The 18040-nt window shown below is 44.1% G+C and overlaps 2 protein-coding genes across 2 annotated transcripts; one reads left to right on the top strand and one right to left on the bottom strand.

Annotated features, from left to right (window-relative positions):
- On the top strand, window positions 51–13355 carry XRCC6 (X-ray repair cross complementing 6). Its single transcript, XM_021384104.1, has 12 exons — window positions 51–359; window positions 457–572; window positions 732–870; window positions 3411–3665; window positions 5857–6040; window positions 7387–7573; window positions 8814–8982; window positions 9553–9714; window positions 9967–10096; window positions 11338–11438; window positions 12366–12479; window positions 12867–13355. The coding sequence occupies exons 1-12, from the start codon at window positions 269–271 to the stop codon at window positions 13061–13063; spliced, it is 1845 nt and encodes a 614-aa protein (XP_021239779.1). The 5' UTR covers window positions 51–268; the 3' UTR covers window positions 13064–13355.
- On the bottom strand, window positions 15764–17805 carry SNU13 (small nuclear ribonucleoprotein 13; the record flags this gene model as incomplete). The annotated part of the gene is given in 2 exon segments (XM_021384129.1): window positions 15764–16695; window positions 17685–17805. Coding segments are annotated over 2 exon segments (384 nt in total), but the record flags the coding sequence as incomplete, so codon positions are not given.

Below are 18040 nucleotides of genomic sequence, written 5' to 3'. Positions count from 1 at the left end.
TCATTGGCCGAGTCTTGGAGCTTCTTCCGGAGTCAGCAGCTAGGCGGGAGGGGAGCTCCCTCTCTGTTTTCCTTCCCGCAACCAATCCTCGTCGAGGCAGGGCGCGGCTTCCCCTGCGAGGCGGGGAGAGGCGCCCTTCGTGTCTTATCATTGGCCAGAGTAGCGGAGGGAGGCGGGGATTTCAGATGAGTGACGGCCCGCGGCCAGCGGCGCGTGGCGACGGAGGTGGTTGAGGGAGCGTTGAGCGGGGGTTCCCTCGGCAGCGGCTATGGCCGACTGGGTGTCCTACTATCGCGGCGATGGGCCGGACGAGGAGGAGGACGGCGAGCGGCAGGAGGAGGAGGGGCCGGAGGCAGTCGGTAAGACACCTTCCCCTCGGCTGAGGGCAGCTTGGGGCTGCGGTCCTTCAGCGGGCTCCGCGGCCGTTGATGCAGCTGCCTTTCCCACTCTCCGTAGCGGACTACAGGTTCTCGGGGCGGGACAGCTTGATTTTCTTGGTCGACGCCTCCAGGGCCATGTTCGAGCCCTACGAGGATGAAGAGGCAGCCACTCCCTTTGACATGACCATGCAGGTGAGGAACGCGGGGCGGTTATGGCCCTCCGAGGGCCGCCTACCCTCACCTCGCAGGCTGCTGCAGTCTGCCCGTATGAACTCTGATTGCCAGAGGCACCATTATGTGTTGTTACTGCAACTCATTTTCTTCACTTTGTCCTGTGTGCTTTCTTTTCAGTGCATCCGGAATGTGTACACCAGCAAAATTATTAGTAGTGACAAGGACCTGTTAAGTGTCGTGTTCTATGGCACGGAGAACAACAAGAACTCTATAGGCTTCAAGCATGTCTACGTTCTTCAGGAGCTGGACAATCCAGGTAGAACAGTAAAGGGGTATGAAGATTTGTGTGAGGAAATCTGTGTAGTGTTGCTAGTAACGTTACGTTAGGAAATACTACTTTTCTGAAAGAGAAGTCAGGCACTGGAATAGGCTGCCCAGGGAGGTGGTTGAAGTCACTGTCACTGGAGGTGTTCAAGAAATGTTTAGATGTTGTGCTGAGAGACATGGTTTAGTGGGGTTATATTGGGGGTAGGTGGATGGTTGGACTGGATGATCTTGTAGGTCTTTTCCAACCTTGCTAATTCTATGATTCTAACTGGCCTCTCTGAGAACAGCTGTCAAGTAAACGGAAAAGTTCTTGTTTCTGAGATGTGTTTCTTCTCCTTCACTGAGGAGAAGGACTTGGGGGTATTGGCTGACAGCCATGTGAACGTGAGCCAGCAGTGTGCCCAGGTGGCCAAGAAGGCCAACGGCATCCTGGCTTGGATAGCCAGCCAGCAGGAGCAGGGAGGTGACCGTCCCTCTGTACTCAGCTCTGGTGAGGCTGCACCTTGAGTGCTGTACTCAGTTCTGAGCCCCTCACTACCAGAAAGACATGGAGGCCCTGGAGCGTGTCCAGAGAAGGGCAGCGGAGCTGTGAGGTGTCTGGAGCACAAGTCTGATGGGGAGCAGCTGAGGGAGCTGGAGTTGTGCAGTCTGGAGAAGAGGAGGCTTATCGCTCTCCATAACAACCTGAAAGGAGGTTGTAGCGAGGTAAGGCTGGCCTCTTCTCCCAGGTGGCAGTGATAGGATGAGAGGTAATGGCCTCAATTTGTGCCAGGGGAGGTTCGGGCTGGATATTAGAAAAAATTCTCTTCTCAGAAACAGTGATGGTGCACTGGCACGGGCTGCCCAGGGAGGTGGTGCAGTTAGCATCCCTGGAGGTGTTCCAGAACCGTATGGATTTGGCACTGAGGACATGGTTAGTGGGCATGGTGGGAATGGGTTGGCAGTTGGACTGGGTGATCTTCGTGGTCTTTCCAACCTTGATGATTCTGTGACTGAGAAATTTAAAGGAATTTTAAAAACTTAGTGGGAGCTTAGCCTTTTCTGTTATAGGTGGTTCTGATCCCCTTCCTATGTCTTTTTTTCTATTTTACTGTGGTCATCCTCTTGCTGTCTGTTAAAGAGGATCTCAGCAGAACTCTTGAAGACCCATCATGTGCCGTCCACACTTCAGAATAAGGCTCAGACTTGATAAGGCACCACAAATTACAGCTAATGGAGAATATTGCAGAATCACAGAATGACTGAGGTTAGAAGGGACCTCTGGAGGCCGTCTTATCCAACCCCCACCTCAAGCAGGGTCAGTTAGAACAGATTGTCCAATTTGTTAACTGTTCAGAGTGTTCTTTCTCTTATTTTCATAATAAATTTTGCAGTTCTTGAAATTTGCTCTTCCATTTTGTTAGGATTACACAGCATGTGCTTGTTAACAGGATTGCCAGTTGATAAATTGGAGAAGATATTAGGAGGAGTGCAACAAAGGCATGCTAGGGGCTACAGATTCTCTGACAGCTGAGAGTCTTGTAGGGGAACTCTGTCAACTAGCTTTTAATAGCTGTCTGTATCTCTGGGGAGGTTTCATTTCATTTTCTTAACTAGGAGTTTCAAGTTAGTGTTCTTGCTCTCGTGCTTTAGTAACACCTGGGTTTTCCTGCAAGAACTGTGCCTTGTCCTAGTTTCAAAACTAATTACAAGTGGGACCTGACAGGACTGCCCTAGGTTCTTCTTCCTTCTTTGGCAGTGCCTTATGCTTCTTGCTCATCCTTTTTCCTTCTTCTTCCCTGTTTGCCTATTTTCCCTGCGTTAGAGGTAGTAGCTTTGTCCTGCTGATAAAGATAGCTAGTTTGAAATGTGGATGTTGTGAAAAAGGAAGCGTATTTACTGTCACTGGAGAGCTGTGTGCTCTGGAGAAGGGAGATATATTATAGATAGTTATTATGTAGTTATTACGAAAATTAATGCTAGGAATTAAAGGAAAGTTGAGCGTGAAAATAAAATAGGAAATGGGCAAAAAAGACATTTTCAGGTACAATTTCAAGAGTGCTATTAAATTCAAGCAAAGAATGAAAGAAGGAGCTCTGCAGAATGCTGCAGCTGAAAAATGAAAGCTTGTCCTCTTTTGTAGAGTTGTAGAAGAAGACAGGGGAATTACTTCTAGATGGGTGGGAGAAAGAGTTGTATTTGGGCTGGAGTAATCCATGGGGATTTCAAAAGGCCATTGGCACCTGCCCTGAACGTTGCTCTAGTCCTTGTGGTGATCCCTGGGCTGAATCTAACCTCTGGAATGATGCTATCAGGCATGCAGCGCAAAGAGGCAGGAGGAATTCTCCACCTTCCCAACGTGCTGTGGAGATGCAGGATGTATTTCAGCCTCGTCTCCTTTTGCCGGTGGCAGAGTGGGCTGCTGTTCCTCAACAGTGGGTGCAATTGCTGCATTTCCTGATGAGAACTTATTCTCAGTGCTTATTTGGAAGAGTTTGCAGTACTTCTTTTGGAATTTCTGATGTATGCAAATGCTGTTATTTCCCGTAGGTGCAAAGCGTATCCTAGAGCTGGACCAGTACAGGGGAGATGAAGGACGAGTACTCTTCCGTGAGACCTTTGGCCACAATTCTGACTATTCACTGGGTGAAGCACTCTGGGCCTGCTCTAATCTCTTCAGCGATGTCCCAGTGAGACTGAGCCACAAAAGGATCATGCTTTTCACCAACGAGGATAACCCTCATGCCAGTGATAGTGCTAAAGCCAAGCTTGCCAGGACCAGAGCTGGTGATCTGAGAGACACAGGTCAGTATTTTCCCCTTTAACTTAAGCCTCTAATTTCAGACAGCATAAAAGTGATGTGTCCTTGCAGCAGATATTAACTGAAATGCAAGATTGTGCTGGAAAAAGAATGTAAAATCATCAGAACTAAGGAAACTTTCTGATGCTTTCTATGAGGGCTGACTTCAAAAATTATGTCTCCTGTTATGTTGGCCCATGATGTCAGAGGTGGATGTTGATGCTATGGCCTTAGAGGTTGAAGCTTCCCACAGATATTCTGTGATGTCTTGTTGCTGTGTGACAGAGGGCAGCAGAGGGGCAGTCTGACAAAATGTTGTCTGACATGGAAGTGCATGTGAAGCAAAGGTGTGTCACTGAATTCCTCCATGTGGGGAAAAAAAGGCACCCACTGACGTTTATCAACACGCGGAATGTTTATGGGGACCAAATAGCGATGTGAGCACAGTGAGGTGGTGAGTGGTGTGTTTCAGCAGTGGCGACAGTGCAGTGAAGGACAAGGCACGTTCCAGATGGCCATGCACAGCTGTCACACCACAAAATGAAGAGTGTTTCGATCAGCTCACCTTTGTGAATCGTCGGATTACATCCAGGGAACTATGTACAGATCTGAATATTGGCTTCAATGCATTGGAAATGATGGTGGCAGTGCTGGAATATTGCGGAGTTTGTGCCAGCTGGGTCCCATGATTGCTCACACAGGAGCAGAAGGAACACCGTATGGAAGTTTATCAGAACCTATTGAACAAATAGAAGCTGAAGGTGACAGTTTCCTGTATTGCATCATTACCTGTGACGAGACATGGTGTGTCACCACTACAAGCTGGAGTCAAAAAGGCAGTCCATGGAGTGGCAACATATGAATTCGCCATGGAAGAAAAGGTTTAAGACACAGTCTTTAGCAGGTAAAGTGATGTGCAGTCTTTTGGGATAGGAAACCAGAGGTCCTTATGTATTTCCTGAAACTTGGACAATCAACTCTCACTGCGGCATTGCGATGCTGACTAAGCTGGAAGCTCAAACTTCCGGAGTCAGACCAGAGAAGAAGACAACCTTTCTCTTGCAACATGGTAATGCCAGGCCCCATACCAGTTTGAGGACTTTGGAGCACATTTCAGTCTTGGCTTGAACACAAGTCAGTCTTGGCTGGACTGTGCTACTACACCCACTGGTTAGTCCAGATTTAGCACCTTCTGACTTCCATCCATTCAGGCTGACAAAAGGTTGAATGTGTGGGCAACATAAAACGTGGGTCGTTTTACTAGCAACAACCATCATAGTGACTGTGAAACAGTGGATCATCTCCACTGGTGCAGAATTCTGCGTGTGTGGCATGCAGGCTTTTGTTCATCGCTGGCAAAAAATGCATAGCTTATGGTGGTGACTGCTGAAAAATACTGTTTTGTAGCTGAGAATTTGCTCTGTCAAATAGTGTTATTGAGCTCTTTGTAGCTGTTGTAGTTTCTATGGAAATAAATAGGAGGCATTACTTTTGGAGCGACCTCTGGAAACCAGTCACCCAACCTGGTGTCCAACCATGAACACTTATTTTCTAGGGCCACTCTAGTTTCGTACCGTAAATCAGAATTGTAGAAGTCGATGGAAAACAAACTCTGCTTTATTTCATTGTTCCACTATTTTTCTGGAAGGGAATAATAACACTAGGAAGGGAAATACAGCACCAAGTCAATGCAAAAGGAAGATCACTTTAATGACTGCGTGTTGAATTAGCTGAAGAGCAGCAGCCTGAGCTCAGAGACTGGAGAGCAAACTCATCATTAGTTCAACTATGCAGCTGAGATAACCATTGTTTTTGGGGTTCAGTATCTGAGCTAGATGTAGAAGCTGTGAAGCGTCCTTAATTCATTAGACCTTAAAATTGGGACAAGAGAATTGCTGAACTTGTTTCTTCTCTCTCTGCCTGAAGTAGGTGTAGGTTTTTTAGGGAGCTTGTCAGAGCTGTTTCATGCACAAAGTTGCCTAGGTTTTTAATTAGGGAGGGAACATTTTCCGTGCTACATTGCTGTGACTGAAGCTGAAGGAAGTCTTTTGCCTCTTTCTCTAGAAACTTTCCCATCTGATGCAGATGTGGCAATTTGGAGCTTACTTTTGCTCAGGCAGAGATGTCTGAGGAACGTGCCAACGTAAGAAAAAGCAGCTTATGTGATCCTCCTCCTGTCTTTTACTTTGTTTCTAGGTATTATCCTGGACTTGATGCACTTGAAGAAGCCGGGAGGGTTTGATATCTCTTTATTCTACAGGGATATTATAAACATAGCAGAGGATGAGGACCTTGGGATCCAGCCTGATGAGTCAGGGAAACTGGAGCATCTCATGAAGAAAGTACGAGCAAAGGAGACAAGGAAACGAGCTTTAGTCAGGTGTGTGCCTAGTTACTGTACATCATTCAATGGAGGCAACTGGATGTTATTTTTAGACTGCATCTCACCTCCTTCTTCTGGAATGATTGGCATCAGTGCTTAAATTTTTCCGTGTTAATTCCTCAGTTCGAGTTGGTGTTTCTTCCTTAGCTTCCAAGGATATTTGGCCTTGGTAGATGCCAAGATGAGAGTGAAGATAGGCCCATTTTTTTGCACTGTGTGACATCTCTTTTATTAACCTTGGCCAGAAATTATCATTCTGAAAAATGACACCATTGCCAAAGTGAAGTACCTGCAAAAAAATCTGCAACATAAGGTGTAAAATGTTCAGTTTAAAGTGCAATCTGATTGAAACGATGCTTTGCTTACTAGTGTTAACTTGGGAAAGGTTGATCTCAGTGTGACTGGTAGGTATTTTGGCCTATTATTTAATAGTTACACGTGGCCAGTATGCCTAGGCACTTGGTATGGATTCACACAGCCTTGATATTTCTGATCTCCTACTGAAAGATTAGAAATGCTTACAGAGAGATTAAGGGGATCTTGACAAAGCGGATAGAAAGTATTTTTGGAACCACCTACTTTATAACAGTTGTTTTTTACCAATTGAATTCTTAACAGATTTATGTGGGTGCACAGTAAATGAATGACCTTTGCAGCCTGATGCTTTTTAATATATATGAAAAAAAAATCCAACTTGAGCTGTTGTCGCTGGCATTCTCCTGTTTGTAACTTTATTTTCCTCTCCTGAGAATGTTCCTCAAGTTTTCTAATACCTGAGGAGGAAGAATCGTGTACCAGTGATATCTTTGAGATGAGAGCAAATAACATTCACTGTAATTCACTGTTCTGCACTCAGAACTTGAAGACTACCTCCAATTTTAAACTTTTTCTTCTGATTTTTTTCTCGAATTTTGGATTTTTTATCAGGGTATTGTTTGTCTTGATGGTGTTCTTTCAGGGAATTTTACTCTCTGCAGGGGCAGTTGTGTGAATCAGAGGTCACGTTGTGTTAAGCCCAAGTGAGATGCCCAACCTTGAACTTGTCTTATGCTCTATCTGGGAGTAGCTGCCCTTCCAAGTGAAAAATGTGGAAGAAATACGTTAAATTAATTGTGCTTAAGTAGTCTTTATGACCAGAAATGATATAATTCCAAGAATGTTTATATGCGAGTGAAATTATGAAGCAAGTAATAATATGTTCCAGTTACACATGTTGTTTTTGGGAGGGCAAGGAAAGGAGGTTGGAGGAAATAAGTTATCTGGGAAGATGACTTTTTTTTTTTTTTTTTTGCAAAAGTGATCCTTCAGAAGTCTCAAGTCTGTATTCTGCTTTTTTTGCACAGGTTAAATCTGTATTTGAGCAAAGATCTGTCTTTCTCTGTTGGTGTTTACAACCTTATTCAAAAAGCTTACAAGCCATATCCAGTGAAACTTTATCGGGAAACGAATGAACCCGTTAAAACAAAAACGAGGGTGTTTAATGGAAAAACGGGCAGTTTGCTTCTGCCTAGTGATACAAAAAGGGCTCAGGTAATGTACTTGTTGTGTGCCTTCTCACTCTGTGATTTTGGGGTGGTGATGGTGGGGAGATGCTCAACCTTTTACTGCTGTTGTTTGTATTTCACTTCCAAGATGAGAAAGGGAAGTATTTACATCTATATGCTCCTGGGGTTAGTGCAGTCACTTTGTGAGCTGTGCAGAGAGGGAGTGGGTTGTTTCCCTGGCATGATGGTCAATGGAAAGCATAGCTGCTGGTGGTAGTGTGTTCAGGAACAAAGAGGTCGTTTCTTTCTGTAAGGCAGAACTGGGTTGTCAGAGCCTAACCTTGTGTGGCCTTGTGTTGCACTGCTGGTACTCTCTCTTGAGTCATTAGGAACAAATTTCGACCATTTTATTAAACATACAAATCACAGAGGGGTTACTCTTTTCCAAAGAAAAAAAAAAGCACGGTAACTTTACTCTTTATATTATTTTGTTCTTTGCTTTGTCTTCCTGCTTGATAGTTTAGCTGATGTAGGTTGAATGTTTTTTCCTCTCTGCTCAGGCACAGCCCGACTTCAAATGGGATAGGCAGTTGCTAGGTGTATTGGCACAAGTGCACTTTGTGTGTCCTTCCATGCCAAAGGCTCATGAAGTTGTTCTCTAAGGTTAATTGTTAGTTGAATTTATACCGGACAGTAATTTTTTTTGAAATAAAATACAGAAGCTGAGCAGTGGGCTGAGTGGTAAGCCCTTCCGTGTCTCACTTCTGCAGGTTGACTACAGTGTGTTTTCATTTTTATGATGTATGAATGATGCTTCAAAAGCATTGCTTTTTGGTCACTGTTTCTGCCAGGAATGGGTAGCTGATGCGCATCTGCTAAAGCAAGTTTAGAGCCATGGGTTGGACAGGACCTCTGGAAGTATCTGGTCCAACACAGCCCAAAGCAAGACTCACGAAACTGCATCAGGTCGTTCAGGGCTTGTTTGGGCCAGATCTGAGTTACTGCAAGGATGAGATGTGACAGTTTCTCTGTGCCAGGGCTTAACCACTGGCTTGGGAAGTTGCATTTCTCTAATGTCCAGTCCAAATTTCCCTTGGGACAGTGATTGCAGACTATGACCAACAATTTAAGTGTGCCCCGATGAGGAGAATTCACCCTGTCTTGTCTATAACCCCCCTTCCAGTAGTGAAAGACAGCATTTGCCTCCTCTTCTTTACCTGTCTCATTGAGCTCTTCTTCTGCTAGCATCAGTGCTATCTGTTCTTCTCTGGCTTCTTCTAATTTAGACGTATGGAAACCGCCAGATCGTGATGGAGAAAGAGGAAACCGAAGAAGTAAAACGGTTTGATTCTCCGGGCTTGTATCTGATTGGCTTCAAACCTCTTTCAATGCTAAAACAGCACCACCATATCAGGCCCTCCCAGTTCATGTATCCTGAGGAGTCCCTAGTAACTGGTAAGCAAAGATGGCAAGAGAAGATTCATACCTTGTGTTAGGGTAACCAGCTGATTCATAAACTACTGGAGTGGTAACCGTTGAGTTTAAAGTCTTTGTCTAACTTAAAAACTTGCTAATATTAAAATGTATAGAAATAAATATTACCACCCCTCTCAGTTGCAGTTAAGTTTTGTTCTCTTCAGCAGAGGAGAGCTGATTGGGCAGGGAAGAATATTGCAGTCTGAATTATTAATTTGTTGCTTTTGGAAAAGGTCCTACAATGTGGTGCTATTCCTGTGTCCCACCATATCAGAGAGATGCTTTGGAGATACCTCTTTCCAGTTTTCAACCCTACTTCATTTCTCAGGTGTTAGTGATTTCAGTTCTTTGCCCAGAACTCGCACAGTTCTGGTCAGGAGAAATAATGGCATTGTAGAGATTTCCACCTTCCAACAGATGTTTTTTTACCTCTGAAATAGTGCAAGTATTGCAAAGAAGTCACAGTATCGAATCTGTAATGTCTGGGGCTACATTCTGGATCAGAGGAGCAAATCTGTCAGTCTGACTGGTGCAGTCTTTACTTTGCAGGGAGTACAACTCTGTTCAATGCCTTACTGATAAAGTGCTTGGAGAAAGAGGTGATGGCACTGTGCAGATACATCGCCCGCCGGAACACTCCTCCTCGCTTTGTGGCCCTGGTTCCTCAGGAGGAAGAAGTGGATGAACAGAAAGTGCAGATAGCCCCTCCAGGTATGGGAAGAGATTTTGCCTTTTCCTGCTCTGTTGGGGGCAGTCAGCATCACGGCTTCCTGTCCTGTGTGCAAATACTGTCACCTTATAGGACCTGGGAGGTATTACTGATTGCTGCTGCTTAGAGCAAAATAGCAAGCTGGTTTGGGGAGTCATCAGAGCTATCTGACAGTCTTGCTTTTTCCTGTAAATTCTGATTTTTGAGGCCATGGTTCTGCCTAACTGTTCTCTTGCTCTCTCTGTCCTGTGTAGGTTTCCACATCATTTTCCTACCATATGCAGACGATAAGCGGAACGTTGATTTCACAGAAAAGGTACCAGCCAATCGAGAACAGGTGGACAAAATGAAGGAGATAATTCAAAAACTCCGCTTCAAATACAGGTACATGGAGATAAATAGGGTGTGGGGTGCATGGTGGGGAAGAATGCTCAACACTATTGCATTCTCTACCGCACACATTTTTCAGCTATGTTGTCCGCAAGGTGAGATTTTGATGCATGTGTTGACTACATAGCTTTAATTGGGGTGTTGCTTCATAACTACTAATTTAATAGGCTCTGGCATTCTTCAGCAGGTCTACAGTAAATATTCTAGGAAGACATATTTAAAAATATACTGATTATAAAACTATCAACAGCTTAATGGTCCATACTCAGTAACCAAGCTGGGCAACTTAAAGGTTGCAGTTGCAGTAGATGTAAGGCTTTGAACTGATATTTAGGTTTGATCTGGATTTTGTTCCATGATATGGCCAAGCATCATTGTGTGAATGTTGTTCTTCTTTTTAAATATTAGGGATGTTTCAATTTTAAGTTTAGATAACTTAGCAAGCCTTGCTCCTCCATTTCGTAATGCAGTGTCTTGCATATAGAAACTACACATACATTTTTACTCAGGGGCTCAAAGCGTACCTCAGGTGTGGGAGAGCACCTTGTCTCCCAAACACAAACGTGTCCCTTGCCTCACAGTGTCATTGCTGCAGACACACACATAAAATGCAGTCAGTGAGGAAACTTTCAAGGGGCAACAATTTGCACAAGCAAATTGCTTCCTTTTGCATTAGCCTTGTGCGAACTTTGCTCTCAATGATTCTGAAATGATCAGGCATCACGTGCTTTATGCAGCATGTTCTGGAATTCTTCATTGTATTGCTCTTGTTCTCTGGGTTGTTGTAATTTATTGCAGATACCACATTTCATTGTACCAAGCTATTGCAGATCAGGCCTGGATCTTTCAAATGAGAGTGTGCTAGAGAGTTTAGTTGGGCCTTTTTCATTATAACCAAGTTAAATTTCAGGAAGAGGACTTTTATGGGACTTTAAAATAAGTGGGACATAAAAAAAAAATGTATATAGGAAGTAGTGCAGAATGCCCCTCTCTATTTCTCTCACATAGCTTTCTGAGTCTCCCACAGCTACCTAACACGTTTGGTACATGACTGGATGGTGACTCAGCAGGTAAACTGAAAAGAGGACAAGTACTTCTCCCCGTGAGATGGATCGATTTGTGGGAAAGAGGGAAGTTTGACTTTGAAATAGGCTGGAAATAGGCTGAAATAGGCATCTTATGTCTTAGCTGGCTTCCTGGCAGTATGCATTGAAAATCTGGGGAATTCTTGACAGGACTGACAGCTTTGAAAACCCAGTTTTGCAGCAGCACTTCAGGAATCTGGAGGCTTTGGCGCTGGATATGCTGGAACCAGAACAAGCTGAGGATCTCACAAGTGAGAATTACTGGTTAATGCGAGGGGAGGTGGGTTAGAGGGCTCCTGACTTTGTCTGTTCTAAGTCAGAGATTTGGTGCTACAAAACCTTTTAAAATGCCTTTTCAAAGAATGTTTTAGTGGTGTCCTGTTCCAAGATGCAGAATTATGAATGTTTCCATTCTGAAATACAGAAACCTTAGTTTCTTACACTGTCAGCAAAAAGGAGAAAGGAAAAATCTTCACACTCCAAAATTGAAATTGAATCACCTTTTTTTTTTTGTGACAAAGATTTTCTCTGCAATTCCTGTCTTCAGGAGTCTAATAGTATTTCAGTCTGATGAAGTGGCAGAGCTCCATAGGGAATTATTCTGCCAGGAGGCAATGTTGCCACCTGGTGGCTGTGACAATTTCTATCTAACCTATCAAAGGCTACAAACCTACTCCTGAAGAAAAAGTTCTATTTTGTTTTGTTTTAATTTTTTTTTTAATACTCTAGGAATAGTGCTAGAGAAGCTCTTTGTTTCATGTGAAGTGATATCTACCCAGTAATCTGGGACCCTCTACTAGATATTGTACAAATACATGACAGAAACAAGTTCTGCCTCAAACTACTTGTAACCTTAGGTCATAAACTGCTGTATTTTAAAAGTCCAAGGTTAGACCTAGGTAACAGTGCCACCAGCTAGGAGATCTCTTTCACTTCTACCATGCAAGTTTTGTTCCACGTATATATTTACAGTTCAGGGATATGTGCATATGTATAAGACAAATCTTTGATATTATCAAGAGCTGTGAATTTCTCATTTGTGATTATCGTATCATAGCTCTATGCATTTTGCATGCTTGAAAGATGCTTGCATGCCAGTTTTTACAGAAACAAAATTGTATAGGGTGAATTTCTTGTTTAGACTTTTCTTGAGGGGACAAATCTTTCTCTTTTGCTAGTGCCGAAGACTGAAGAGATGAGCCGCAGGCTGGGCAGCCTGGTGGAGGAGTTCAAGCAGCTGGTTTATCCTCCTGACTACAACCCTGAAGGGAAGGCTGCAAAGAGAAAACAAGGCAAGTAATGGCAGTGCAGACACGCAACATGCTGCCTGTGTTCTTTTCAGCTGAGGCTTCTGCGTTTTCAGTGATTCGTAGGGAGCAGAGGATATTGTGGTATCCACCTGGAGAACTGCTAGAATGAAAAACTGCCTAGTGAAAACTCAGAGTGGTACAGAAGGAATTCATGCCTTCTGTCTGTATGTTAGGTGAGGAAGCAGACTTTTGCAAGTCCAAGATGAGCATTTTTGGGAGTAAATGTCAAAGTTATGCTCAGGTACAACTGTGGTTTGGGAATGTGCAAAACTCTGCATAAAGCAGGAGTGTCAGCTGGCTTCCCTGTGTGAACACAGAGTTTTGTACTTGAGTTTGAGATCTCTGGTGATATAAAATTTCTTTTTCCAGCTGGTGACGGTCAAGCGGAAAAGAGACCCAAGACAGAAATCTCAGAAGATTCACTGAGGAGTTATGTGCAGAATGGCACTCTGGGCAAGCTCACTGTCCCTGCTCTGAAGGATACGTGCAGGCATTACGGGCTGAGGAGCGGGGGGAAGAAGCAGGAGCTCATAGATGCGCTGACTGAATACTTCAGTGGGCGCTAAGCAGGAACAGAAGGGCCTGGTTGACTTCCACCTGCTTAAAGCTGCAGTTGTCGTACTCAAATTCTGAGTCTGCTTAATCTTGTTGTGGAGGAGAAGACCAACTGTTGCTGAATCTAGCACTGGAGAAACATTTTACTTGTAGTTTCTAAACATCTCTGTAAACTCGGGTACTGTTCACAGTAGCCAAAGGCAGAATTAAATGTCCTGCTAACTCAGGTTGCTCACCAGAAGTGAACACAGCTGTGCCTTCCTGGTTTCTCAATAAAGTTATTTTGGACTTCTTACTTTGCAACTCCAGCTGTACCGTCTTTTCATCATAAAGACAGCAAAACTCACTTCAACATCAGTAAGAAAGCAGAATGATCTTATGTAAGTGACACCATGTGAATTCATGCAGCAGATCAAGTCTGTCTGCCAACAGAGGATATAAACACAGTGATTTACTTCTCTGCTCTCCAATACTACCAGCATCGATGCTTGTAATCAAATTGTGTTCTTTTCCCCCATCAGTGTTAGAAAGATTACTAGCAGATCACAGAGAAGAGAATCAGTACTGGTGATCAGGAGCCAATCCTTTGGGCAAAATGCCAGCACTTCATACAGCTGCTCAGCCAAGTGGTCCTTTTTTAAATGGTGAAGAAGAAAAAAAAGTCATGTTCCGTGGAAAACTGCAAGCACTTATGCAAGGTAAATTACTGAGATGGCATGGTGCTTTTCCACCTCTGTAGTGAGTATGAGTTAGAGTATTGTACAAGCTTCCGTGGCAAAACCTATGCTTTAGAAGTAGCAAGTTGTGGGGAGTAGCCATTGTTTGCTACTTAGAGTATTTTTTTAAATCATACTGACAAAGCTGCAAATGGGATTGTATAAGTTCTGTTTTTTAAACTTTCACCTCTGGGGTGTCCCACCTGCCTTGCAGTGCAAGATGAGTTAAAATGATAATTTCAGGGCTAGTTGTTTGGCTGTATTGTAACTTAGCACTGGATGCAGTCATGGAATACACGAGGTGTTCATTTTGGTCTGCACGGTGTTTTTGTTCAGTAGATTCCTGTTTGGCACACTCCATTAGGCAACTTACTGAAGAGTTAAATTGTACGTAAAGGTCATGGCTGTGCTGTGAGTGCAGAACATGTATTGGGAGCCAGCTGAAAACAGCCTGGGAACTGTGACCACTCTAGCTCTACCACCACACTGCCCACTTCCACCTGCACAGTGCCTCAAAAGAGCAGCAACCATACAGAGCTCTGCAGGTTGAAACTCGTGTCTTACTTTAAATCCGCTTGCATTATGGTAGATATTAATAAAGATTTGTCTGAGCAATAAATTCTTTTTGCCCTTAGGTGGAGAAGTTACTGTAAATGCTTGTCTTAGCAAGGCTTGAATTGAGTGCAATATAATAATGAGACTACCTTAATGTTGTGGATTCTCCTTCATTTTGTGAATTTTCCTATCCTGGATGCCCTTGTTAACTTCTGTCTTGTCTTGCTAACCCTCAGGCACAGTATGTTCCAGGCTTTCGATAATTATGGCATGTTTCTTCTAAGCTATTATATCTCATTTCTTCTTTTTAAGACAGGCTATTGCATTAAGCATAAGTTTACCAGGGATGGCAATGGAAGGCTTCAGAGCAGAAAATTAGTTTTATTTTCTTGAGAATCCTTTATTTCTGTTTCATATGTGCTTTGTGTTACATCAGCTGTCTTGGCACGGTACAGATAGGGCAAGTTGCAGTTTTAAATGACTAGCTCAGTTATCAGAATTAGCAGATGGAACAGCAGGCTTTCCAAAATTCATACAAACAATAGAGCTCTGAAATCTTTGTATTGACACAACATTCCTTGCTGAGGTAAATTTATCAGCCCATTACAAAAGGATACAATTTGTCTTAAGTCTTTTGTGAGTTGATTTCATCTGCTTGGGACATTGTTAATATTAAGGTATGCAGTTGGTTCCACTGTGACAATGTTACAGATCTTATTTTTCCTTCTGCTGTTGTATGTATTGGTCTTTCCACTCTAGTTTTCCTTTCTGTTTTGGAAAGGTGAGAAGCACAGCTGAGCTGGGCAGCTGCAGAAGGAGACAAAATCCTGGGGGTAAGCTTCCAGCTGTTGAAGTCCAGGCATCTTCCAGAAGACAGATTTGGTATGATCCACTCTAATGCAGAGGTTTACATTTCTGCTCAAAGCAGAAATGGGATTTATAACACAATATGCATTTAACTACAGCTAGCTCCATAAAACCACCACAGATCCAGAATGCTGGTGGTACAGTCATGCTTTTTGAGATCATGAAATTATGTATCATCTCCTTGAGTCACAGGTTGTTTTATCTGAGAAAGCACTTGTCCGCTGTCCTGGCCATGACTTAAAGGGTTGATCTTTTGACACGTGACTATAACCATAGTGCAGTAGCTTCTCTAAAAGCATGAGATCCTTTTTATAATTATTGGCCAGATGTACAGTACTCATCAGACACAGTGAGCTGCTCTCTACCCAAGAATAAGTTTTGTATTAAAATGTCTTAGGAAGCCCATGCTTTGCAGGTCATTGATGCAATCCACGCAAAGAAAACTGAAGGAGCACTGACCTACTACACTATGATAGCCTTCAGGCAGTCTCTGAGCAGCTCAACTTCACAAGTAGGAACACTTCAGTTAGCAAATGCTTTCCCGAGGGAATGACAATTCTGGACATTCCTGTATTTAGATTTGTCAGTAATTTTTATTTTCTTTAAAAAAAATCAGCATTTAAAAATAAGTGAAATTAGAGATTTCCCCTTGTGCACTGCCGTAAGATTTCAGCTCCCCATACACCTCTTAAAAGGAAGGGTTGTGCTATGTGTACTGACCCTGGCCCCACCTGCTGCTACACAGTAGCCACAGTCCTATAAGTGGTCTGTGCTGCTTCACTTCAAAGCAACAACTCCATCAGCCCAAACAGGGACATTGTGCTGCGGAACCAACACACCTTGTCCTCCATACACTAAACCATTCTGAAACAGAGAGATACTCACATCTGTTGGAGGCTGAAGCATTAGGAAGCTAATGGGTAGGTTATAAAAGCCCTGAGCAGGCAGATGTGGAGATAGGAGGGGATATTTTCTTTTTCTTTTAAACATCAAACAGTAAATACAGTTGTACAATCACTTTCCAAGAAGTAATACGATGAGAATGAGCGTTGGAGTGGAATAATAGAAAAAGGCAGGGAGAAGAGGCAGACACACTTCAAGAATTAAGCCACTATTAAACAAAAATGTGATGTTTTGAAATGGAACACTGATATCAAAACTAACGTCATCAACTAAAGCTAGACATTAATTCCCCCTGACTTCATCTTTACCCATTCCACACACACTCGAACTCATGGGCACTCAGACCAACAGTCTCTCTATAGCTTGCTGTACAGACTGGATCTGAGGCTTTAGCTGTGATCCCTCCTTGATAGTGATGGAACAGGCAATGACAGGCCGGGAAACCCCACATGCCCGGCCCAGGGCCTGCTTGGAGCGCACGAACACGTAAGGAACATTCTTGTCCTCGCAGAGAAGAGGGAGGTGCAGGATGATCTCCAAGGGTTCAGCGTCGGCAGCCATCACAATGAACTCTGCTATTCCTCGGTTCAGTGTTTTGGTGGCTGTAAAAAGAAACTGAAAGTAAGTCTAGGTTCTGTGAAGCACATCTCATGAACAACATTAGGAGATGCTGAAGTTGGCATGAGCAAGAAGGGGCAGCAAGATGGCAGGACAGAGAAAACCGCCAGCTACAGGGCCATCTAATAACGCAGCTCCAAGTCCAGACTGAACAATTTGCCGTCAGCAGTGCACCCATGTGAGGAAGAAGGCTGACCCTTGGAGAGCCAACAGCAGGTCCCAGGGAGGGTTTATTCATAGGGTCACATCTAGGGTACTGCACCCTGCTCCACCTTCAGAGATTTGCAAAGGAATGAGGCCAGCGCAGGACTAATAGCTGGGGCACTCCACAGATGAAAGACCAAGGGAGCTGGGTCTATACAGCCTGGAAAAGTGCCAGCTAAGGTGGGAAGGCGAAGAGTGGCTGCTGCCTTCTGCCACTCCAAGGGGACTGCAGCAAGGATGGAGCAAGGCTGTCCCCGTGAGTGCACAGTATAAAGGACAAGTTGCAGACTACAACTGTTGCCTTGGGGAAATTCTGGGGGCACAAGGGGAAAAAAATTTTGACATGAGAGCAGTTTAAGCCATAGGACAGGAGCCCTGAGAGACTGTGGAGTTTCCATGCTTAAGGATTTTATTTTTTTCAAATAAAGTGTAACCAGATAAGACCCTGAGCAGCTTGATCCAGCTGTGAAGGGCACCATTCTCTGAGCAGGCTGCACTACAGAGCTCCCCTCAAAACCCAGTTATCTTATGATTTTAAGCTGGCACGGCACCTGGTCATCCCAGTGCTGTATCACATATGATCACGGTACATGCACCAGGAACACACTTGGAGCATCTAGGAGGAGGAAGGAGAGGGATACCTGTGACAGCCAGAGCTATATAATATTCATGGCCCACAGCTGGATAAAAAAATACAATCTCCAGCCACAGGTTTTCACAGAATCCTTGCTGTGAACACAGCATTCCCAGCATGCTTTGCCAGTCCCACCTTCATTGGCTCCTTTGCGTAGCTGCTTGTAGTTGCACGACTGCTGCACGAGGTCCAGCAGCGTCTTGGTGAGCTGTGCATCAGCCAGCGGGTAAGCTTTGGGGTTCACTTCTGCCTCGCTCTAGCAACAGGAGAAAGGAAAAGATGGAAGAGTGGTACATCAGGAGCAAACTCCTTTGCTCCGAGGGACACGAGAGAGGCAGCAAGTCCACCACGTGTACTGCATCACAGAATCACTAAGGTTGAAAAAGGGCTCCAAGATCACCCAGTCCCACCACCAGCCCATCCCCACCATGCCCACTGACCACATTCCTCAGCAGAACATCCACACGGTTCTGGAACACCTCCAGGGACGG

Source organism: Numida meleagris, chromosome 1 (assembly GCF_002078875.1).
Source record: "Numida meleagris isolate 19003 breed g44 Domestic line chromosome 1, NumMel1.0, whole genome shotgun sequence".
In the NCBI taxonomy this organism is placed as follows: domain Eukaryota; kingdom Metazoa; phylum Chordata; class Aves; order Galliformes; family Numididae; genus Numida; species Numida meleagris.
The sequence above is the reverse complement of the archived record's forward strand: the minus strand, read 5'-3'. Positions and strand labels throughout refer to the sequence as shown.

What these genes read in the sequence shown, in the direction of transcription:
- XRCC6 (XM_021384104.1), top strand. Translation starts at nt 269, where the DNA reads ATGGCCGACTGGGTGTCCTACTATCGCGGCGATGGGCCGGACGAGGAG. An exon ending in CCTTTGACATGACCATGCAG is followed by an intron (nt 573 to 731) that starts GTGAGGAACGCG and finishes CTTTCTTTTCAG; the next exon opens with TGCATCCGGAATGTGTACAC. An exon ending in GTGATACAAAAAGGGCTCAG is followed by an intron (nt 7,574 to 8,813) that starts GTAATGTACTTG and finishes CTTCTAATTTAG; the next exon opens with ACGTATGGAAACCGCCAGAT.